The sequence below is a fragment of the Oncorhynchus tshawytscha genome, linkage group LG25, assembly GCF_018296145.1.
Source record: "Oncorhynchus tshawytscha isolate Ot180627B linkage group LG25, Otsh_v2.0, whole genome shotgun sequence".
NCBI classification, from domain to species: domain Eukaryota; kingdom Metazoa; phylum Chordata; class Actinopteri; order Salmoniformes; family Salmonidae; genus Oncorhynchus; species Oncorhynchus tshawytscha.
This window is the reverse complement of record NC_056453.1, coordinates 46,913,713-46,935,977: the sequence shown is the minus strand read 5'-3', so window position 1 is coordinate 46,935,977 and position 22,265 is coordinate 46,913,713. Positions and strand designations below refer to the sequence as shown.

The 22,265-nt window shown below is 48.5% G+C and overlaps 1 protein-coding gene across 3 annotated transcripts in view; it reads left to right on the top strand.

Annotated features, from left to right (window-relative positions):
- The window catches only part of disc1 (DISC1 scaffold protein), an 80,619-nt gene that overhangs the window by 8,563 nt on the left and 49,791 nt on the right, over window positions 1–22,265 (top strand). For all 3 annotated transcript variants that reach the window (XR_006079885.1, XM_042305813.1, XM_042305814.1), the window contains exons 2-3: window positions 7,356–8,905; window positions 9,099–9,168. Coding sequence is in view for 2 of the 3 variants with exons in the window: in XM_042305813.1 (XP_042161747.1) it covers window positions 7,356–8,905; window positions 9,099–9,168 (1,620 nt within the window). In the remaining variant the exon portion in view is untranslated. The remainder of the gene's footprint in view (window positions 1–7,355; window positions 8,906–9,098; window positions 9,169–22,265) is intronic.

Here is a 22,265-nt window from a genome sequence, read left to right as displayed (position 1 = left end):
GCCTCCTATCAGACACCTGTCAGCCTCCTATCAGACACCTGTCAGCCTCCTATCAGACACCTATCAGACACCTGTCAGACACCTGTCAGCCTCCTATCAGACACTTATCAGACACCTGTCAGCCTCCTATCAGACACCTGTCAGCCTCCTATCAGACACCTGTCAGACACCTGTCAGCCTCCTATCAGACACCTATCAGACACCTGTCAGCCTCCTATCAGACACCTGTCAGCCTCCTATCAGACACTTATCAGACACCTATCATCCTCCTATCAGACACCTGTCAGCCTCCTTTCAGACACTTATCAGACACCTATCATCCTCCTATCAGACACCTTCAGCCTCCTATCAGACACCTGTCAGCCTCCTATCAGACACCTGCCTCCTATCAGACACCTGTCAGCCTCCTGTCAGACACCTGTCAGCCTCCTGTCAGCCTCCTATCAGACACCTATCAGCCTCCTATCAGACACTTATCAGACACCTGTCAGCCTCCTATCAGACACCTGTCAGCCTCCTATCAGACACCTGTCAGCCTCCTATCAGACACCTATCAGACACCTATCAGACACCTGTCAGCCTCCTATCAGACACCTATCAGACACCTGTCAGCCTCCTATCAGACACCTATCAGACACCTGTCAGCCTCCTATCAGACACCTGTCAGACACCTGTCAGACTCTATCAGACACTTATCAGACACCTATCATCCTCCTATCAGACACCTGTCAGCCTCCTATCAGACACCTGTCAGCCTCCTATCAGACACCTGTCAGCCTCCTGTCAGACACCTGTCAGCCTCCTGTCAGCCTCCTATCAGACACCTATCAGCCTCCTATCAGACACTTATCAGACACCTGTCAGCCTCCTATCAGACACCTGTCAGCCTCCTATCAGACACCTCTCTATCAGACACCTATCAGACACCTATCAGTCACCTGTCAGCCTCCTATCAGACACCTATCAGACACCTGTCAGCCTCCTATCAGACACCTGTCAGACTCCTATCAGACACCTGTCAGCCTCCTATCAGACACCTGTCAGCCTCCTATCAGACACCTATCAGACACCTATCAGACACCTGTCAGCCTCCTATCAGACACTTATCAGACACCTGTCAGCCTCCTATCAGACACCTGTCAGCCTCCTATCAGACACCTGTCAGACACCTGTCAGCCTCCTATCAGACACCTATCAGACACCTGTCAGCCTCCTATCAGACACCTGTCAGCCTCTCAGACACTTATCCACCTATCATCCTTGTCAGCCTCCTATCAGACACTAAGACACCTTCATCCTCCTATGACACCTGTCAGCCTCCTATCAGACACCTGTCAGCCTCCTATCAGACACCTGTCAGCCTCCTATCAGACACCTGTCAGCCTCCTGTCAGCCTCCTATCAGACACCTATCAGCCTCCTATCAGACACTTATCAGACACCTGTCAGCCTCTATCAGACACCTGTCAGCCTCCTATCAGACACCTGTCAGCCTCCTATCAGACACCTATCAGACACCTATCAGACACCTGTCAGCCTCCTATCAGACACCTAAGACACCTGTCAGCCTCCTATCAGACACCTGTCAGACTCCTATCAGACACCTGTCAGCCCTATCAGACACCTGTCAGCCTCCTATCAGACACCTGTCAGCCTCCTATCAGACACCTGTCAGCCTCCTATCAGACACCTGTCATCCAAAATTTGATTTGCTAAGTTTCATATGTACGGACTGTACAACCTGGGAGTAACCTTTAGTAACCCCCTCTATACAGGGCCTCACCCTTTGCTGCTCCCTGTCTCTCCCCTAATCTCTCTCCTACTGTCTCTCCCCTAATCTCTCTCCTACTGTCTCTCTCCTAATCTCTCTCCTACTGCCTCTCTCCTACTGTCTCTCTCCTACTGTCTCTCTCCTAATCTCTCTCTTTCTGTCCTTTAAGTATTCTCTCAATCTTTCCTCTTTCTCTAATGTCCTTCCTTCTCTCTGTCTCCGCAACATGTTTGTGCCATGACATCATCTGAGCTGAGGGTCATGAAGGTTAGTTTGGTAATGTGGAAGCTTTGTGAAATGGACCAGGCCATATTTAGCTGATGCCTTGGAGAAATGGAAGAGAGAGTGATATGGACCAGAGAGAGAGAGAGACAGAAGAGGGAGAGAGAGAGAGATATGGACGAGAGAGAGAGAGAGAAGAGAGAGATATGGACGAGAGAGAGAGAGACAGAAGAGAGAGATATGGACGAGAGAGAGAGAGACAGAAGAGAGAGATATGGACCAGAGAGAGAGAGAGAGAGAGACAGAAGAGAGAGATATGGACCAGAGAGAGAGAGAGACAGAAGAGAGAGATATGGACCAGAGAGAGAGAGAGAGAGAGAGAGAGACAGAAGAGAGAGATATGGACCAGAGAGAGAGAGAGAGAGACAGAAGAGAGAGAGATGGACCAGAGAGATATGGACCAGAGAGAGAGAGACAGAAGAGAGAGAGATGGACCAGAGAGAGAGAGAGAGAGAGAGAGACAGAAGAGAGAGAGATGGACCAGAAGAGAGAGATATGGAGAGAGAGAGACAGAAGAGAGAGAGATATGGACCAGAGAGGGAGAGAGAGACAGAAGAGAGAGAGAGAGATATGGACCAGAGAGAGAGAGACAGAAGAGAGAGAGAGAGAGATGGACCAGAGAGAGAGAGAGAGAGAGAGACAGAAGAGAGAGAGATATGGACCAGAGAGGGAGAGAGAGACAGAGAGAGAGAGAGAGAGAGAGATATGAACCAGAGACAGAAGAGAGAGATATGGACCAGAGAGAGAGAGAGAGAGAGAGACAGAAGAAAGAGAGAGATATGGACCAGAGAGAGAGAGAGACAGAAGAGAGATATGGACCAGAGGGAGTGATATGGACCAGAGAGGGAGAGAGAGACAGAAGAGAGAGAGATATGGACCAGAGAGAGAGACAGAAGAGAGCGACTTAAATCCAATGAAAGGAATGAAGTATTTTCCTAAACCAGAAGCCTTTTCAATATCAATACAAGGAAACAAATGATCAAATGATGATATGTAAAAAGATGGGTTGTGTGGTGGACTTTGTAAACAGATAGCCCACAGAGATGGTTGTATCCTTTCTAGTGCCAGTTCTTCTGAATGACCCCACTGTGTGGTCGGCCTCTTGTCTTCCAGTACAACTGACAGCGAAGAGAGAGAGAGTGAGCAGCACAGCTGTGCACAAAGGATCCGTTGAAGGCTTCAGATTTCCTTGCACTCCTCTCGCCCTTGGTTGGGTCTAATTGTGTTGCTCTCCTGGGGCTCTGTGGGGTCTATTTGTGTTTGTGAACTGAGCACCAGGACCAGATTGCTTAGGGGACTCTTCTCCAGGTTAATTTCTCTGTATGTGATAGCTTTGTTATGGAAGGTTTGGGAATCACTTCCTTTTAGGTGGTTGTAGATTTGGTGTTTGTGTTTCCATTCTTAAATGGAAGAAGTTTGGAACCACCAAGACTCTTGCTAGAGCTGGCTGCCCGGCGAAACTGAGAAATCGGGGAGGAGGGCCTTGGTCAGGGAGGTCAGGGACCAAGAAGTTGATGGTCACTCTAACAGAGCTCCAGAGTTCCTCTGTGGAGATGGGAGAACCTTCCAGAAGGACAACCATCTCTGCAGCACTCCACCAATCAGGCCTTTATGGTAGAGTGGTCAGACGGAAGCCACTCCTCAGTAAAAGGCACACAACAGCCTGCTTGGAGTTTGCCAAAAGGCACCTAAAGACTCTCAGACCATGAGAAACAAGATTCTCTGGTCTGATGAAACCAATATTGAACTCTTTGGCCTGAATGCCAAGTGTTACGTCTGGAAAACCTGGCACCATCCATACGGTGAAGCATGGTGGTGGCAGGACCTCAGACTGGGGAGGAGGTTCACCTTCCAACAGGACAATGACCCTAAGCACACAGCCAGACAATACAGAAGTGGCTTCGGGACAAGCCTCTGAATGTCCTTGAGTGGCCCAGCCAGAGCCTGGACTTGAACCCGATCAAACATCTCTGGAGAGACCTGATAATAGCTGTGCAGCAACGCTCCCCATCCAACCTGATCGATATTGAGAGGATCTGCAAAGATTGGGAGAAACTCCCCGAATTCTGGGTTCGAGTCCAGGCTCTGTCGCAGCCGGCCGCGACCGGGAGACACATGGGCGGTGCGCAATTGGCCCAGAGTCGTCCAGGTTAGGGGAGGGTTTGGCCGCCAGGGATGCCCTTATCCCATCGTGCTCTAGTGACTCCTGTGGTGGGCCGGGCACAGTGCACGCTGACATGGTTGCCAGGTGCACGTGTTTCCTCTGACACATTGGTGCGTCTGGCTTCCGGGTTAAGTGGGCGTTGTGTCAAGAAGCAGTGCGGCTTGGATGGGTTGTGTTTCGGAGGACACACGGCTCTCGACCTTCGCCTCTCCCGAGTCCGTACGGGAGTTGCAGAGACGAGACAATACTGTAACTACCAATTGGATACCAGGAAATTGGGGAGGAAAAAAAAAGATTCAGCGTAATGAATACACCCCTGATCCAGTGATTTAATTTGAGCCGGAACCTTCCGGAACAGGATCCGACAGCTCTCTGTTTTGGATCCGATCCAGTACTTCTTGTGGCTGTTTTGGTCACCCCACTCACTGTTTGTTCTTTGCTCCAGGTCAACACTGTTTGTTGGTACCCGGAGCTCACCAGTCACTTCGGTTGTGTTTGCATGAAAATGGGGAACTGTTTGTTCCGGTACCTCGGAGCTCACCTGGTCACCCCACTCACTGTTTGTTCCGGTACTCCTCGGAGCTCACCAGGTCACCCCACTCACTGTTTGTTCCGGTACCTCGGAGCTCACCAGGTCACCCCACTCACTGTTTGTTCCGGTACCTCGGAGCTCACCAGGTGACCCCACTCTAGTGCTCACTGTTTGTTCCGGTACCTCGGAGCTCACCAGGTCACCCCACTCACTGTTTGTTCTGGTACCTCGGAGCTCACCAGGTCACCCCACTCTAGTGCTCACTGTTTGTTCCGGTACCTCGGAGCTCACCAGGTCACCCCACTCTAGTGCTCACTGTTTGTTTCCGGTACCTCGGAGCTCACCAGGTCACCCCACTCACTGCTTGTTCCGGCTCCTCCCGATTTTACAAATGAAGCACTGCCCTGATCACACGCAAACACAGTTCACTTTCATAGCATCCACATACAAACAGCATGATGCCTTTGCTCGTAATACAGTTACTTCTTGCATCTATGCGCTCTCCACCTCTCACCTTTTCCCTTTTGCTTGTGTACTTCAATGCACAACACATCAGCTGTCTGTGACCAGGCATTTTCAAGCCAAACCTTCATATCATAACTGCTAACCGCTACACACAGCCTACATCATTGTCACCATATTAGCTAACATCATAGTCAATATAGCTACTAGAACTAACACATTAGTAAACACTCTATAATCATGCAGTAAAGTATAGAGTCAGCAAGCAGTTTGGCTGGTGGGCATTAAATTAATAAAACCAAAAGCGTACCTTGATTTGAGTTCAAATGTTGGATAGCCAGCTAGCTAACAAAGCATTCTCACTGAGCAGGCTAAACTAGCTAGCTGCATTCGCTAGGGAGTGAAAAAATATACAACTAAATATAGTTAGCTCGCTCTCTCTCTTAATATCATTTAAATTCAAATGGCTTTATTGGCATGGAAAACACATGAAATAAACAATAAAAAATTAACAGTAAACATTACACTCTCAAAAGTTCCAGTGTTGTAACGATGTTAAAATAGTTAAAGTACAAAAGGGAAAATAAATAAGCATAAATATGGGTTGTATTTACAATGGTAATTGTTCTTCACTGGTTGACCTTTTCTTGTGGCAACAGGTCACAAATATTTCTGCTGTGATGTCACACTGGTATTTCACCCTGTAGATATGGGAGTTTATCAAAATGGGGTTTGTTTTCAAATTGTTTGTGGATCTGTGTAATCTGAGGGAAATATGTGTCTCTAATATGGTTATACATTTGGCAGTAGGTTAAAAGTTCAGCTCAGCTTCTACCTCATTTTGTGGGCACATAGCCTGTCTCACAGACCTCCCAATTACTATGGAAGTGGGTATGAACCACGAGCCTGCTAGGTTTTGTAAGTAAAGTCAATGTACCCAGAGGAGAATGGAAGCTAGCTGTCCTCCGGCTACACCATGGTGCTACCCTACAGAGTGCTGTTGAGGCTACTGTATACCTTCATTGCGAAAATGTCTTTTAATAAATGATTTGGTCATGTGAATATATTATAGTTTTATGTAAAAAGGATAACTGTTTAACTTTTTTTTTATTCACTGAGGAAGATGGTCCTCCCATTCCTCCACTGCTGTAGAGTCCTACAGGGCAGGAGGAGTGGGAGCACGGCTCATCTGTAAAGACCACTTAACGTCTCTGTTAGTTGACCCTGCTTATTTTATTGCTGTGTGCTTACACCAATGTTGATAATTTCATTCAATCAATTGGTATTTCATTTCATAGTTCTGTAAAGTTTCATACTGTCACCTAAAATAAATGTATACAAACCCCAGATTAAACCTGCAGCATTTGTTGTCTTGGCGGTTTGTATGCATAAACAGCTGTGATGGATTCTAGCATAGTACTGAAGGTGACAGCCCTGCTCTAGCCCTTATCCTGGGAGATCAGGCCTCCACATGGTCTTTTCATCAGACACTTTGACAGAAGTCAATGCAGTGTAACAATAGTGATGTTCTAGTTACTCTGTGATGTGTTGTATTGTGTTGTGTTACTCTGTGTTGTTACTCTGTGATATGTTGTGTTACTGTTTTGTTACTCTTATGTTACTCTGTGTTGTGTTGCTCTGTGATGTGTTGTATTGTGTTGCTCTGTGTTGTGTTGCTCTGTGTTGTATTGTGTTGCTCTGTGTTGTGTTGTGTTGCTCTGTGTTGTGTTGTGTTGCTCTGTGTTGTGTTGTGTTGCTCTGTGTTGTGTTGTGTTGCTCTGTGTTGTGTTGTGTTGCTCTGTGTTGTATTGTGTTGCTCTGTGTTGTGTTGTTGTGTTGCTCTTGATGTGATGTGTTGCTCTGTGTTGTATTTGTTGCTCTGTGTTTGTGTTGCTCTGTGTTGTATTGTGTTGTGCTTTTGTGATGTGTTGCTCTGTGATGTGTTGTGTTGTGTTGCTCTGTGATGTGTTGTATTGTGTTGCTCTGTGTTGTGTTGCTCTGTGATGTTGTATTGTGTTGCTTTGTGATGTGTTGCTCTGTGATGTGTTGCTCTGTGATGTGTTGCTCTATGTTATTTTGCCCTGTGTGGTGTTGTTGCCAACCTGTAGCCTAGTTTAATGGCTAATCTAATCTCCCTCTTGACAGGTGGCTTGGGCACACCCACGTCATCAGCTGGCAGCTCCACCTGCAAGAGGCTCCAGCAGCACCGGCGCCCAGAGTACCTGAGGACAGAGTTACACAGGCTACAGAGCACCCTGGCTAGGGAGGAGGGGAGGACAGCCTGCCTGACCAACGGAGCATCTGGTTGTCATGAGATGAACAGGCAGAACGGTCACAGTGATGTCATAAAGATGAGCAACACCCTGAGACTACATGTACCACCAGCTGGCTCATGTGTCTCAGTCAGCCAGCAGCTCTCTCCTCTGGAAACATCCAGCTCAGACGCATACAAACCATCCCTAAGTTACCAAAACAACCATTTAATTTCCTCCTCTCCCACTCCCCCTCAGAGTGACTTCAGGTTGACCCCAGGGTCAATCCCCATACAGCCCTGCCTCTTGCGCCCTAACCCCAGGTCTAGTTCTGCTGCCTCTGCAACTCAGTTCTGCCCTCCTAACTCCAGGACCTGTCCCTCTGGTTCCACTGGCTCCAGGTCACCCCAGTCCCCCCGGCCAACCTGCCACTCCAGGCCACCTCCTTCAGGGGACACTCCCTTCAGCTCCTCTTTCAGCTTCATCCAACAGTCACTGAGCCTTGATTCACTGAGCTCCAATCACAGGACAGAAACAGACACCGCAGCTGGTGAGAGGCCCCCTGGCCTAAACCCAGACCCACAACCACTGAACAGGCCCCCTGGCCTAAACCCAGACCCACAACCACTGAACAGCTCCCCTGGCCTAAACCCAGACCCACAACCACTGAACAGCTCCCTTGACCTAAACCCAGACCCACAACCACTGAACAGCTCCACTAGTCTAGACCCAGACCCACAACCACTGAACAGCTCCACTAGTCTAGACCCAGACCCGCTGGATCAGTCCTCAGCTAGGTCATTAAGAACTGGATCAGTCCCATCCCACTCAGAACCACTGGAGTGGTCTGGATCTGTCCCACTCTGCCAACCTGTATCAGCCCCCCTTGGCCAATTACCATCCAGGACATCTGGCTCCAGCTCCAACCAATCACGACTAGGAGTTTTGGGTCTCTCTTTGGGGCTTTCTGTTTCAAAACTGTCAACTCCGAGTCGTGTCCAATCAGAGCCAGGCTCCGTCCCTCTCAGCCAGTCAGACGGAGTACGGGACCGGCTCTCACCTTGGGTGTGGCAGGACCGCCACTGGGAAGGCCGGGAGGGGGCAGGACCACATCTGCGGGCGGAGTTACCCTCCTCTGACCTGGCGGAGGTGGAGCCTGACTGTGACTCCTCCTCTCTGGACACAGAAGCCTCCTCCTCCATGTCAGTAGCGGAGGACTCTGACGCTGCCACTCCCTCCTCCCTCACCTCAGGGTACGAGAGTGCCACGCCCACTACCGCCTCTGCCTCCTCCCTCACCTCAGGGTACGAGAGTGCCACGCCCTCTACCGCCTCTGCCTGGAATGACTGCGTTCCAGACCAGGACCAGGGCTGGGACCAACTGGTCAAGAAGTACGAAGGTGTCCTTCAAGATTGCCTGCACAACAACCGTACTAATACTAAGGTATGTCTTGCACCATAGACATATTTTATACATATGGGGTCATTTAGAAGAGCTACATTCTGCTATAATAGTTACATTCTGTACTCAGTAATGTAAAGCAACACATTGACCTGGTATTAGTCGTATTTCTGTCTGTGGCAGATGTTTCACAGTGCTTTGACTACTGAACTACTGTATTCTGTTCCTGTGTCAGATTGAGTCCATGATGGGGAAGCTGCAGAGACTAAAGCAGAAGGCTATCCTGGAGGATGAGTATGACTCAGGTGAGGGAACATTCAAATAAAGACTGTGTGACACTAAGACATCTGCTCATTTTATGTTGTCTCAGGGCCGGCGTTATAGGTGGCCTTAGAGGGCCTGGCCCGCCCTACCGTACCTCCTTACCCATCTGATGTTGTCTGGACAGGGAAACAGCACCTCTCTGTCTCAGTATGTGTAGACCATGTATCTGATGCTGTCTGGACAGTGAAACAGCACCTCTCTGTCTCAGTATGTGTAGACCATGTATCTGATGCTGTCTGGACAGGGAAACAGCACCTCTCTGTCTCAGTTTCGCTCACTCTGATGTTTTCTCCGGTGACAACCAGCTCGACTCGGTATTATGTAGCGAAATTTGAAATGGTGTTTTTTACATTGGATGAAAGTATAGACTCAGAGCTAGAAAAATTGTATATCAAACACTACAGTTGAGGAACAATGGGAACGTAATTCTGCTTTGAAAGTTGATCAATTTGTTACCCAACTTTTGAGAAAATTACCCTTTAATGTTTTGGTACCTAGTGGAGAGCTCTTCTTTGTCTACACCCATTCAACATCATTCACAACCTCTTAAGCTTTAGCCCCACCCATCTCTTTAAGGATTCACATGTGAGGCCAAGTGCTAAACAGAGTGAGTATGGTAGTGTGATAAACAACCAACGATTTCAAGACTAAAAGCTGGTTTATACAATGTCTTATCGACATGTCACTGCGACAAGTGTATACAGACATCATGAACATTCTATTTTCGTCCAACATCAAACTTGTCCTTGTCGTTATGAAAAAGTACATACAAAAAAACGACAGGCTGCATGACATCAGCAGCCTGGTGGTCCAAAATAGCTTAACTGGTATATTTTGACACCAATTTAAACATGAATTCAGTATATGTCAATCTAGCAAACTAGGCTACTAAAAGAAACTTTCTAAACAATGTTTTGGTTAGTTTCTAGCTTGTTGTTAGTTAGTTAGCTAACGTTAAGTTAGCTGGCTAGCTAGTTCAAATAATGACCACATCATATAGCTAACATTGTCTTAACTTTAGCTAAGTTGTATTCATTATTTACAGGAAAATAAACTCACAACAAGATCATTATTTGCAAGTTAATGGCTAGACAATGACATAAAATTGCTTACGGTTGTGAGTTTGACTAAATAAAAGCAGGGCATTCTACCTGAGAAATTCTGAACTTGGACACTGTCTCGTTGGCCTAATGTTGTATCCTAATTTGACTTTGGTGCAGGTCATGTTGTTCTTCACATTACCGTCTCTGGTAAAAACACACTATATCAAATACAATCTTAGATTATTTGTCACATGTACAGGATACAGAAGGTGTATACGGGACAGTGAAATGGTTACTAACATAGCGGAGTCTTTTGTTTAGACATGTAACTAGCTAGCTAGCTAAATAATTAACCATAATTCCAACTCATAACGTTACTGCTGAAGAACTTTTTGAGGATCTCAGGACCAAATCTTTTTAGTTTCCTGAAGGGGAATAGGTTTTGTCGTGCCCTCTTCACGACTGTCCTGGTGTGTTTGGACCATGTTAGTTTGTTGTTGATGTGGACACCAAGGAACTTGAAGCTCTCAACCTGCTCCACTACAGCCCCGTCGATGAGAATCACTGTATCATTGTAATCAACGGCCAGAATTTTATCCATCTCCTTAGCTATCATACTCTCCTTCCACAGGACATTCCACTGATTTCAAAACTCGGTCCTCCAGAAAGTGAAGGGTGTTAGCAACCCATTTTCAATTCCTCTTTAATAAAAACAGTGTTAGAAAAGATTACCTACACATACTGAGCTGCTCATGTTATAGACAGAAGCATGCTACATGGTAGACTAACCCGTACCGGATAGGTTCCTGTCTTTTTCCATGGCTAAACCAACTTGTAATTTAACAATTGTATTCATATTTACAAATGGCATACATGTTTGTTATTAAGTTACATGAAAGTTCACATGTTCCATAAGGCATTTCTGCCAAAAAAACACATTTTGATAAAAAAAATGTATGTTTACGTATAAATGCCTCTCCTGTGAAGTAGTGACGTGCGCTTAGTCACAAATAATGTTAGTAAGGTCCAGAGCATTGCATCACTGCTAGCTACACAGCAATACTTTCATTCTTACCTCTCTTTATGGGACGTCATATTTCTAACAAAGTTGAGGCTGTTGTAATTGCATTTTTTTGGACATGTATTACAAATTGCAGCCCATTTTCCCCAACCACCACATGATGTCATGATGATGACAGACTGAATTGACTAATTAATGTCAGATAAACTATGTCAAATCAGATTGGTCACATACACATGGTTAGCAGATGCTAACGTGAGTGTAGCGAAGTGCTTGAGCTTCTAGTTCTGACCATGCAGTAATATCTAACACGTAATCTAACAATTTCACAAGAACTACCTAATACACAAATCTAAAGGGGTAAATGAGTATATGTGCATGAACGATGGCCGGGCAGCATAGGCAAGCTGCAGTAGATGGTATAAAATAGAGTATATACATATAGTGGCTTGCTAAAGTATTCACCCACTTTGGCATTTTTCCTATTTTGTTGCAACCTGGAATTAAAATGGATTTTTGGGTGGTTCTTATCATTTGATTTCCACAACATGCCTACTACTTTGAAGTTGCAAAATATTTTTTCTTGTGAAACAAACAAGAAATAAGACAAAAAAACAGAACTTGAGCATGCATAACTATTCACCGCCCCGAAGTCAATACTTTGTAGAGCCACCTTTTGCTGCAATTACAGCTGCAAGGTTCTTAGGGTGTCTCTATAAGCTTTGCTCATCAAGCCACTGGGATTTTTGCCCATTCTTCAAGGAAAATCTCCTCCAGCTCCTTCAAGTTGGATGGGTTCCGCTGGTGTACAAAAATATTTAAGTCATATCACAGATTCTCAATTGGATTGAGGTCTGGGCTTTGACTAGGCCATTCCAAGACATTTAAATGTTTCCCCTTAAACCACTCGAGTGTTACTTTAGCAGTATGCTTAGGGTCATTGTCCTGCTGGAAGGTGAACCTCCGTCTCAGTCTCAAATCTCTAGAAGACTGAAGCAGATGTCCCTCAACAATTTGCCTGTATTTAGCGCCATCCATCATTCCTTAAATTCTGACCAGTTTCCCAGTCCCTGTCGATGAAAAAAAACACAGCATGATGCTGCCACCACCCTGCTTCACTGTGGGGGTAGTGTTCTCAGGGTGATGAGAGGTGTTTGGTTTGCGCCAGACATAGTGTTTTTTCCTTGATGGCCAAAAAGCTAAATTTTAGTCTTATCTGACCAGAGTCAGATGTTTCCCACATGCCTTTTGGTGAACACCAAACATGTTTGCTTATTTCTTTCTTTAAGCAATAGCTTTTTTTGGCCACTCTTCCATAAAGCCCAGCTCTGTGGAGTGTATGGCTTAAAGTGGTCCTATGGACAGATACTCCAATCTCCGCTATGGAGCTTTGCAGCTCCTTCAGGGTCATCTTTGGTCTCTTTGTTGCCTTTGATTAATGCCCTCCTTGCCTGGTCTGTGAGTTTTGGTGGTTGGCCCTCTCTTGGCAGGTTTGTTGTGGTGCCATATTCTTTCCATATTTTAATAGTGGATTTAATGGTGCTCTGTGGGATGTTCAAAGTTCCAGATATTTTTTTATAACCAATCCCTGATCTGGACTTCTCCACAACTTTGTCCCTGACGTGTTTAGAGAGCTCCTTGGTCTTCATGGTGCCGCTTGCTTGGTGGTGCCCCTTGCTTAGTGGTGTTGGAGGCTCTGGGGCCTTTCAGAACAGATGTATATGTACTGAGATCATGTGACAGATCATGTGACACTTAGAGTGCACACAGGTGGACTTTATTTAACAAATTGCACCAGATGTTCGATGGGGTTGAGGTCAGGGCTCTATGCAGGCCAGTCAAGTTCTTCCAGACCAATCTCAACAATCCATTTCCTTATGGACCTTGCTTTGTGCAAGGGGGCATTGTCATGCTGAAACAAGAAGGGCCTTCACCAAATGCTTGCCACAAAGTTTGAAGCATTGAATGTCCTTGTATGCTGTAGCATTAAGATTTCCTATCACTGGAACTAAGGGGCCCGAACCATGAATAACAGCCCCATACCATTATTCCTCCTCCACCAAATTTTACAGTTGGCACTATGAATTCGGGCAGAAAGCATTCTCCTGGGATCCGCCAAACGCAGATTTGTCCGTCGGACTGCCAGATGGTGAAGCGTGAGAACGCGTTTCCACTGCTCCAGAGTCCAATGGCGGCAAAGTACACACCACTCCAGCCAACGCGTGTCATTGCGCATGGTGATGTGTGTGGCGGCTCAGCCATGGAAACCCATTTCGTGAATTTCGTGAAGGATCCGACGAACAGTTCTTATGCTGATGTTGCTTCTAGAGGAAGTTTGGAAGTGAGTATTGCAACTGAGGACATGCTATTTTTATGTGCTATGTATATCAGCACTCTGCGTTCCCGTTCTGTTAGCTTGTTAGGCCTACCACTTTGAGTAGTTGCTGCTGAGTAGTTGCTGCTGAGTAGTTGTTGCTTAGCAGTTGTTGCTTTTAGATGTTTCCACTTCACAGTAACAGCACTTACAGTTGACCGGGCAGCTCTAGCGGGGCAGAAATTTGACGAACTGACATGTTGGAAAGGTGGCATCCTACGTTAAAAGTCACTGAGCTCTTCAGTAACTCCATTCTACTGCCAATGTTTGTCTATGGAGATTGCATGGCTGTGTGCTCGATTTTATACACCTGTCAGCAATGGGTGTGGCTGAAATAGCCGATTCTACCAATTTGAAGGGGTGTCCATATACTTTTGTGTATATATAGTGTGTCTCTCCTCCTGGATGTTGATGTTGTCTCAGACAGACTAAGGCTGTACCCTGACCTGTTTCCATGCCAGGGCTGTGTGACTGAAGACTAGCACCAACTACTGCTGCTCTAATCTCCAGTTATTTATGTTCACTGTTCTGTGGATGCTTTATGTGGGTCAGTAAGGGCTGTTCTGTGGATGCTTTATGTGGGTCAGTAAGGGCTGTTCTGTGGATGCTTTATGTGAGTCAGTAAGGGCTGTTCTGTGGATGCTTTATGTGGGTCAGTAAGGGCTGTTCTGTGGATGCCTTTAGAGTCAGTAAGGGCTGTTCTGTGAATGCTTTATGTGGGTCAGGGCTGTTCTGTGGATGCTTTATGTGGGTCAGTAAGGGCTGTTCTGTGGATGCTTTATGTGGGTCAGTAAGGGCTGTTCTGTGGATGCTTTATGTGAGTCAGTAAGGGCTGTTCTGTGGATGCTTTTCCAGATGAACGCCTGTTCTGATTGCTGCCTGCCAGCCAGCATCTCTCGCTCTCTCTCTTCAGCTTAAACTCTAGTAGAGTAGAGGCCAGCAGCAGTAGTAGTAGAGTAGAGGCCAGCAGCAGTAGTAGTAGAGTAGAGGCCAGCAGCAGTAGTAGTAGAGTAGAGGCCAGCAGCAGCAGTAGTAGAGTAGAGGCCAGCAGCAGTAGTAGTAGAGTAAAGAGGCCAGCGGCAAGTAGTAAAGCAGCGGCAGTAGTAGTAGAGTAGAGGCCAGCGGCAGTAGTAGTAGAGTAGAGGCCAACAGCAGTAGTAGTAGAGTAGAGGCCAGCAGCAGTAGTAGTAGAGTAGGCCAGCGGCAGTAGTAGTAGAGTAGAGGCCAGCGGCCAGCAGCCAGTAGCAGTAGTAGTAGAGTAGAGGCCAGCAGCAGTAGTAGTAGAGTAGAGGCCAGCAGCAGTAGTAGTAGTAGAGCCAGTAGCAGTAGTAGTAGAGTAGAGGCCAGCGGCAGCAGTAGTAGTAGTAGTAGAGGCCAGCAGTAGTAGTAGTAGTAGTAGAGGCCAGCGGCAGTAGTAGTAGAGTAAAGGCCAGCAGCAGTAGTAGTAGTAGTAGAGGAGAGGCCAGCGGCAGTAGTAGTAGAGTAGAGGCCAGCGGCAGTAGTAGTAGAAGAGAGGCCAGCAGCAGTAGTAGTAGAGTAGAGGCCAGCGGCAGTAGTAGTAGAGGCCAGCAGCAGTAGTAGAGGCCAGCAGCAGTAGTAGTGGAGGAGAGGCCAGTAGTGGAGGAGAGGCCAGCAGTAGTAGTAGTAGTAGAGGAGAGGCCAGCAGCAGTAGTAGTAGAGTAGAGGCCAGCAGCAGTAGTAGTGGAGGAGAGGCCAGTAGTGGAGGAGAGGCCAGTAGTAGTAGTAGTAGTAGAGGAGAGGCCAGCAGCAGTAGTAGTAGTAGTAGTAGAGTAGAGGCCAGCAGCAGTAGTAGTAGAGTAGAGGCCAGCAGCAGTAGTAGTAGTAGAGAGGCCAGCAGCAGTAGTAGTAGAGAGAGGCCAGCAGCAGTAGCAGTAGTAGAGGCCAGCAGCAGTAGTAGAGGCCAGCAGCAGTAGTAGAGGCCAGCAGCAGTAGTAGAGGGCCAGCAGCAGTAGTAGTGGAGGGAGGCCAGTAGCAGGAGGAGAGGCCAGCAGTAGTAGTAGTAGTAGTAGTAGTAGTAGAGGAGAGGCCAGCAGCAGTAGTAGTAGTAGAGGAGAGGCCAGCAGCAGTAGTAGTAGTAGTAGTAGAGGAGAGGCCAGCAGCAGTAGTAGTAGTATTAGTAGAGGAGAGGCCAGCAGTAGTAGTAGAGGAGAGGCCAGCAGCAGTAGTAGTAGAGGAGAGGCCAGCAGCAGTAGTAGTAGTAGTAGAGGAGAGGCCAGCAGCAGTAGTAGTAGTAGTAGAGGAGAGGCCAGCAGCAGTAGTAGTAGTAGTAGTAGTAGTAGTAGTAGAGAGGCCAGCAGCAGCAGCAGTAGTAGTAGTAGTAGTGTAGTAGGAGAGGCCAGCAGCAGTAGTAGTAGTAGTAGAGGAGAGGCCAGCAGCAGTAGTAGTAGTAGAGGAGAGGCCAGCAGCAGTAGTAGTAGTAGTAGAGGAGAGGCCAGCAGCAGTAGTAGTAGTAGTAGAGGAGAGGCCAGCAGCAGTAGTAGTAGTAGAGGAGAGGCCAGCAGCAGTAGTAGTAGTAGAGGAGAGGCCAGCAGCAGTAGTAGTAGTAGAGGAGAGGCCAGCAGCAGTAGTAGTAGTAGTAGAGGAGAGGCCAGCAGTAGTAGTAGTAGTAGTAGAGGAGAGGCCAGCAGCAGTAGTAGTAGTAGAGGAGAGGCCAGCAGCAGCAGTAGTAGAGAGAGACCAGCAGCAGTAGTAGTAGTAGTAGTAGAGGAGAGGCCAGCAGTAGTAGTAGTAGTAGTAGAGGAGGAGAGGCCAGCAGTAGTAGTAGAGTAGAGGCCAGCAGTAGTAGTAGTAGTAGAGGAGAGGCCAGCAGTAGTAGTAGTAGTAGTAGTAGAGGAGAGGCCAGCAGCAGTAGTAGTAGTAGAGGAGAGGCCAGCAGCAGTAGTAGTAGTAGAGGAGAGGCCAGCGGCAGTAGTAGTAGTAGAGGAGAGGCCAGCGGCAGTAGTAGTAGTAGTAGGAGAGGCCAGCAGCAGTAGTAGTAGTAGTAGAGGAGAGGCCAGCAGCAGTAGTAGTAGAGGGAGGCCAGCGGCAGTAGTAGTAGAGGAGAGGCCAGCGGCAGTAGTAGTAGTAGAGGAGAGGCCAGCGGCAGTAGTAGTAGAAGGAGAGGCCAGCGGCAGTAGTAGTAGCAGCAGGAGAGGCCAGCAGTAGTAGTAGTAGAGAGACCAGGCCAGCAGCAGTAGTAGTAGAGGAGAGGCCAGCGGCAGTAGTAGTAGAGGAGAGGCCAGCAGCAGTAGTAGTAGAGGAGAGGCCAGCGGCAGTAGTAGTAAGTAAAGGCCAGCAGCAGTAGTAGCCAGCAGTAGTAGAGGCCAGCGGCAGTAGTAGAACCAGCAGCAGTAGTAGAGGCCAGCAGCAGTAGTAGTGGAGGAGAGGCCAGTAGTGGAGGAGGAGCCAGTAGTAGGCCAGTAGTAGAGGAGGAGGCCAGCAGTAGTAGTAGTAGTAGTAGTAGTAGTAGAGGCCAGCAGCAGTAGTAGTAGAGTAGAGGCCAGCAGCAGTAGTAGTAGAGTAGAGGCCAGCAGCAGTAGTAGTAGTAGTAGAGGCCAGCAGCAGCAGCAGTAGTAGAGGCCAGCAGCAGCAGCAGTAGTAGAGAGAGGCCAGCAGCAGTAGTAGAGGCCAGCAGCAGTAGTAGAGGCCAGCAGCAGTAGTAGAGGAGAGGCCAGCAGCAGTAGTAGAGGCCAGCAGCAGTAGTAGTGGAGGAGAGGCCAGTAGTGGAGGAGCCAGGCCAGTAGTAGTAGTAGGAGTAGTAGTAGTAGTAGTAGAGGAGGCCAGCAGCAGTAGTAGTAGTAGTAGTAGTAGAGGAGAGGCCAGCAGCAGTAGTAGTAGTAGTAGTAGTAGTAGAGGAGAGGCCAGCAGCAGTAGTAGTAGTAGTAGTAGTAGAGGAGAGGCCAGCAGCAGTAGTAGTAGTAGTAGTAGGAGAGGCCAGCAGCAGTAGTAGTAGTAGTAGAGGAGAGGCCAGCAGCAGTAGTAGTAGTAGAGAGAGGCCAGCAGCAGTAGTAGTAGTAGTAGTAGTAGTAGTAGTAGAGGCCAGCAGCAGTAGTAGTAGTAGTAGTAGTACTAGTAGTAGTAGAGGAGGCCAGCAGCAGTAGTAGTAGTAGTAGTAGAGAGAGGCCAGCAGCAGTAGTAGTAGTAGTAGAGGAGAGGCCCAGCAGTAGTAGAGGGAGTAGAGCAGTAGTAGTAGAGAGGCCAGCAGCAGTAGTAGTAGAGGAGAGGCCAGCAGCAGTAGTAGAGGAGAGGCCAGCAGCAGTAGTAGTAGAGGAGAGGCCAGCAGCAGTAGTAGTAGAGGAGAGGCCAGCAGCAGTAGTAGTAGTAGTAGTAGAGAGAGGCCAGCAGCAGTAGTAGTAGTAGAGGAGAGGCCAGCAGCAGTAGTAGTAGTAGAGGAGAGGCCAGCAGTAGTAGTAGTAGTAGAGGAGAGGCCAGCAGTAGTAGTAGTAGTAGTAGTAGGAGAGGCCAGCAGCAGTAGTAGTAGTAGAGGAGAGGCCAGCAGCAGCAGTAGTAGAGGAGAGACCAGCAGCAGTAGTAGTAGTAGTAGTAGAGGAGAGGCCAGCAGTAGTAGTAGTAGTAGTAGAGGAGAGGCCAGCAGTAGTAGTAGAGGAGAGGCCAGCAGTAGTAGTAGAGGAGAGGCCAGCAGTAGTAGTAGTAGAGGAGAGGCCAGCAGCAGTAGTAGTAGTAGAGGAGAGGCCAACAGTAGTAGTAGTAGAGGAGAGGCCAGCAGTAGTAGTAGTAGTAGAGGAGAGGCCAGCAGTAGTAGTAGTAGTAGAGGAGGCCAGCAGCAGTAGTAGTAGAGGAGAGGCCAGCAGCAGTAGTAGTAGAGAGAGCCAGGCCAGCAGCAGTAGTAGAGGAGAGTAGGCCAGCAGCAGTAGTAGTAGAGGAGAGGCCAGCAGCAGTAGTAGTAGAGGAGAGGCCAGCAGCAGTAGTAGTAGAGGAGAGCCAGCAGTAGTAGTAGTAGAGGAGAGGCCAGCAGTAGTAGAGGAGCAGTAGTAGTAGAGGAGGCCAGCAGCAGTAGTAGTAGTAGAGGAGAGGCCAGCAGCAGTAGTAGGAGGAGAGGCCAGCAGCAGTAGTAAGTAGCAGAGGAGAGGCCAGCAGTAGGCCAGAGGCAGCAGCAGTAGTAGTAGAGAGAGAGGCCAGCCGGCAGTAGTAGTAGAGAGAGGCCAGCAGCAGTAGTAGAGGAAGGCCAGCAGGCAGTAGTAGTGGGAGGCCAGTAGTAGAGGAGCCAGCGGCAGTAGTAGTAGAGTAGAGAGGCCAGCAGCAGTAGTAGTAGAGGAGAGGCCAGCAGCAGTAGTAGAGGCCAGCGGTAGTAGAGGAGGCCAGCCAGCAGCAGTAGTAGTGGAGGAGAGGCCAGTAGTGGAGGAGAGGCCAGTAGTAGTAGTAGTAGTAGAGAGGAGAGGCCAGCAGCAGTAGTAGTAGAGTAGAGGCCAGCAGCAGTAGTAGTAGAGTAGAGGCCAGCAGCAGTAGTAGTAGAGGAGAGGCCAGCCAGCAGCAGCAGTAGTAGAGGCCAGCAGCAGCAGCAGTAGTAGAGGCCAGCAGCAGTAGTAGAGGCCAGCAGCAGTAGTAGGCCAGCAGCAGTAGTAGAGGCCAGCAGCAGTAGTAGAGGCCAGCAGCAGTAGTAGTGGAGGAGAGGCCAGTAGTGGAGGAGAGGCCAGCAGTAGTAGTAGTAGTAGTAGTAGTAGTAGTAGAGGAGAGGCCAGCAGCAGTAGTAGTAGTAGTAGTAGTAGGAGAGGCCAGCAGCAGTAGTAGTAGTAGTAGTAGTAGTAGAGGAGAGGCCAGCAGCAGTAGTAGTAGTAGTAGTAGAGGAGAGGCCAGCAGCAGTAGTAGTAGTAGTAGTAGAGGAGAGGCCAGCAGCAGTAGTAGTAGTATTAGTAGAGAGAGGCCAGCAGCAGCAGTAGTAGTAGTAGTAGAGGAGAGGCCAGCAGCAGTAGTAGTAGTAGTAGTAGAGGAGAGGCCAGCAGCAGTAGTAGTAGTAGTAGAGGAGAGGCTAGCAGCAGTAGTAGTAGTAGTAGAGGAGAGGCCAGCAGCAGTAGTAGTAGTAGTAGAGGAGTAGTAGCCAGCAGCAGTAGTAGTAGTAGTAGTAGAGGAGAGGCCAGCAGTAGTAGTAGTAGTAGTAGTAGTAGTAGTAGAGAGGCCAGCAGCAGTAGTAGTAGTAGTAGTAGTAGAGAGGAGAGGCCAGCAGCAGTAGTAGTAGTAGTAGTAGTAGTAGTAGTAGTAGTAGTAGTAGTAGTAGTAGTAGAGGAGAGGCCAGCAGTAGTAGTAGTAGTAGTAGTAGAGGAGAGGCCAGCAGTAGTAGTAGTAGTAGTAGTAGTAGAGTAGAGAGGCCAGGCCAGCAGTAGTAGTAGTAGTAGAGGAGAGGCCAGCAGCAGTAGTAGTAGTAGTAGAGGAGAGGCCAGCAGCAGTAGTAGAGGAGAGGCCAGCAGTAGTAGTAGAGGAGAGGCCAGCAGTAGTAGTAGTAGAGGAGAGGCCAGCAGCAGTAGTAGTAGAGGAGAGGCCAGCAGCAGTAGTAGTAGTAGTAGAGGAGAGGCCAGTAGTAGTAGTAGTAGTAGAGGAGAGGCCAGCAGCAGTAGTAGTAGTAGAGGAGAGGCCAGCAGCAGTAGTAGTAGTAGAGGAGAGGCCAGCAGCAGTAGTAGTAGTAGAGGAGAGGCCAGCAGCAGTAGTAGTAGAGGAGAGGCCAGCAGCAGTAGTAGTAGAGGAGAGGCCAGCAGTAGTAGTAGTAGAGGAGAGGCCAGCAGTAGTAGAGGAGAGGCCAGCAGTAGTAGTAGTAGTAGAGGAGAGGCCAGTAGTAGTAGGAGGAGAGGCCAGCAGTAGTAGTAGGAGGAGTAGTAGTAGGAGCAGCAGTAGTAGTAGAGGGAGAGGCCAGCAGCAGCAGTAGTAGTAGAGAGAGGCCAGCAGTAGTAGTAGAGGAGAGGCCAGCAGTAGTAGTAGAGGAGAGGCCAGCAGTAGTAGTAGAGGAGAGGCCAGCAGTAGTAGTAGAGGAGAGGCCAGCAGTAGTAGTAGAGGAGAGGCCAGCAGTAGTAGTAGAGGAGAGGCCAGCAGTAGTAGTAGAGGAGAGGCCAGCAGTAGTAGTAGAGGAGAGGCCAGCAGTAGTAGTAGAGGAGAGGCCAGCAGTAGTAGTAGTAGAGGAGAGGCCAGCAGTAGTAGTAGTAGTAGAGGAGGCCAGCAGCAGTAGTAGTAGTAGTAGTAGAGGAGGAGGCCAGCAGTAGTAGTAGTAGTAGAGGAGAGGCCAGCAGCAGTAGTAGTAGTAGTAGAGGAGAGGCCAGCAGCAGTAGTAGTAGTAGAGGAAAGGCCAGCAGCAGTAGTAGTAGTAGTAGTAGTAGTAGAGGAGAGGCCAGCAGTAGTAGTAGTAGTAGTAGTAGAGGAGAGGCCAGCAGCAGTAGTAGTAGTAGTAGTAGTAGAGGAGAGGCCAGCAGCAGTAGTAGTGGAGAGGCCAGTAGTAGTAGTAGAGGAGAGGCCAGCAGTAGTAGTAGTAGTAGAGGAGAGGCCAGCAGCAGTAGTAGTAGTAGTAGTAGTAGAGGAGAGGCCAGCAGCAGTAGTAGTAGTAGAGGAGAGGCCAGCAGCAGTAGTAGTAGTAGTAGTAGTAGAGGAGAGGCCAGCAGCAGTAGTAGTAGTAGTAGTAGAGCAGAGAGGCCAGCAGTAGTAGTAGTAGTAGTAGAGGAGAGGCCAGCAGCAGTAGTAGTAGAGGAGTAGTAGTAGTAGAGGAGAGGCCAGCAGTAGTAGTAGTAGTAGAGGAGAGGCCAGCAGTAGTAGTAGTAGTAGAGGAGCAGTAGCCAGTAGTAGTAGTAGTAGTAGTAGTAGAGGAGAGGCCAGCAGCAGTAGTAGTAGTAGAGGAGAGGCCAGCAGCAGTAGTAGTAGTAGGCCAGTAGTAGTAGTAGAGGAGAGGCCAGCAGTAGTAGTAGAGGAGTAGTAGTAGTAGTAGAGGAGAGGCCAGCAGCAGTAGCAGTAGTAGGCCAGTCGTAGTAGAGGAGAGGCCAGCAGTAGTAGTAGTAGTAGAGGAGAGACCAGCAGTAGTAGTAGTAGTAGTAGAGGAGTAGTAGTAGTAGAGGAGAGGCCAGCAGCAGTAGTAGTAGTAGCCAGCAGTAGAGGAGAGGCCAGCAGCAGTAGTAGTAGTAGTAGAGGAGAGGCCAGCAGCAGTAGTAGTAGTAGTAGTAGAGGAGAAGGCCAGCAGCAGTAGTAGTAGTAGTAGAGGAGAGGCCAGTAGTAGTAGTAGTAGAGGAGAGGCCAGCAGTAGTAGTAGTAGTAGTAGTAGAGGAGAGGCCAGCAGCAGTAGTAGTAGTAGAGGAGAGGCCAGCAGCAGTAGTAGTAGAGGAGAGGCCAGCAGCAGTAGGAGTAGAGGAGAGGCCAGCAGTAGTAGTAGTAGAGGAGAGGCCAGCAGCAGAGTAGTAGAGGAGATGCCAGCAGTAGTAGTAGTAGTAGTAGTAGTAGAGAGAGGCCAGCAGTAGTAGTAGTAGTAGAGGAGAGGCCAGCAGCAGTAGTAGGAGGAGAGACCAGCAGCAGTAGTAGAGGAGAGGCCAGCAGTAGTAGTAGAGGACAGGCCAGCAGTAGTAGTAGAGGACAGGCCAGCAGTAGTAGTAGAGGAGAGGCCAGCAGTAGTAGTAGAGGAGAGGCCAGCAGTAGTAGTAGAGAGAGGCCAGCAGTAGT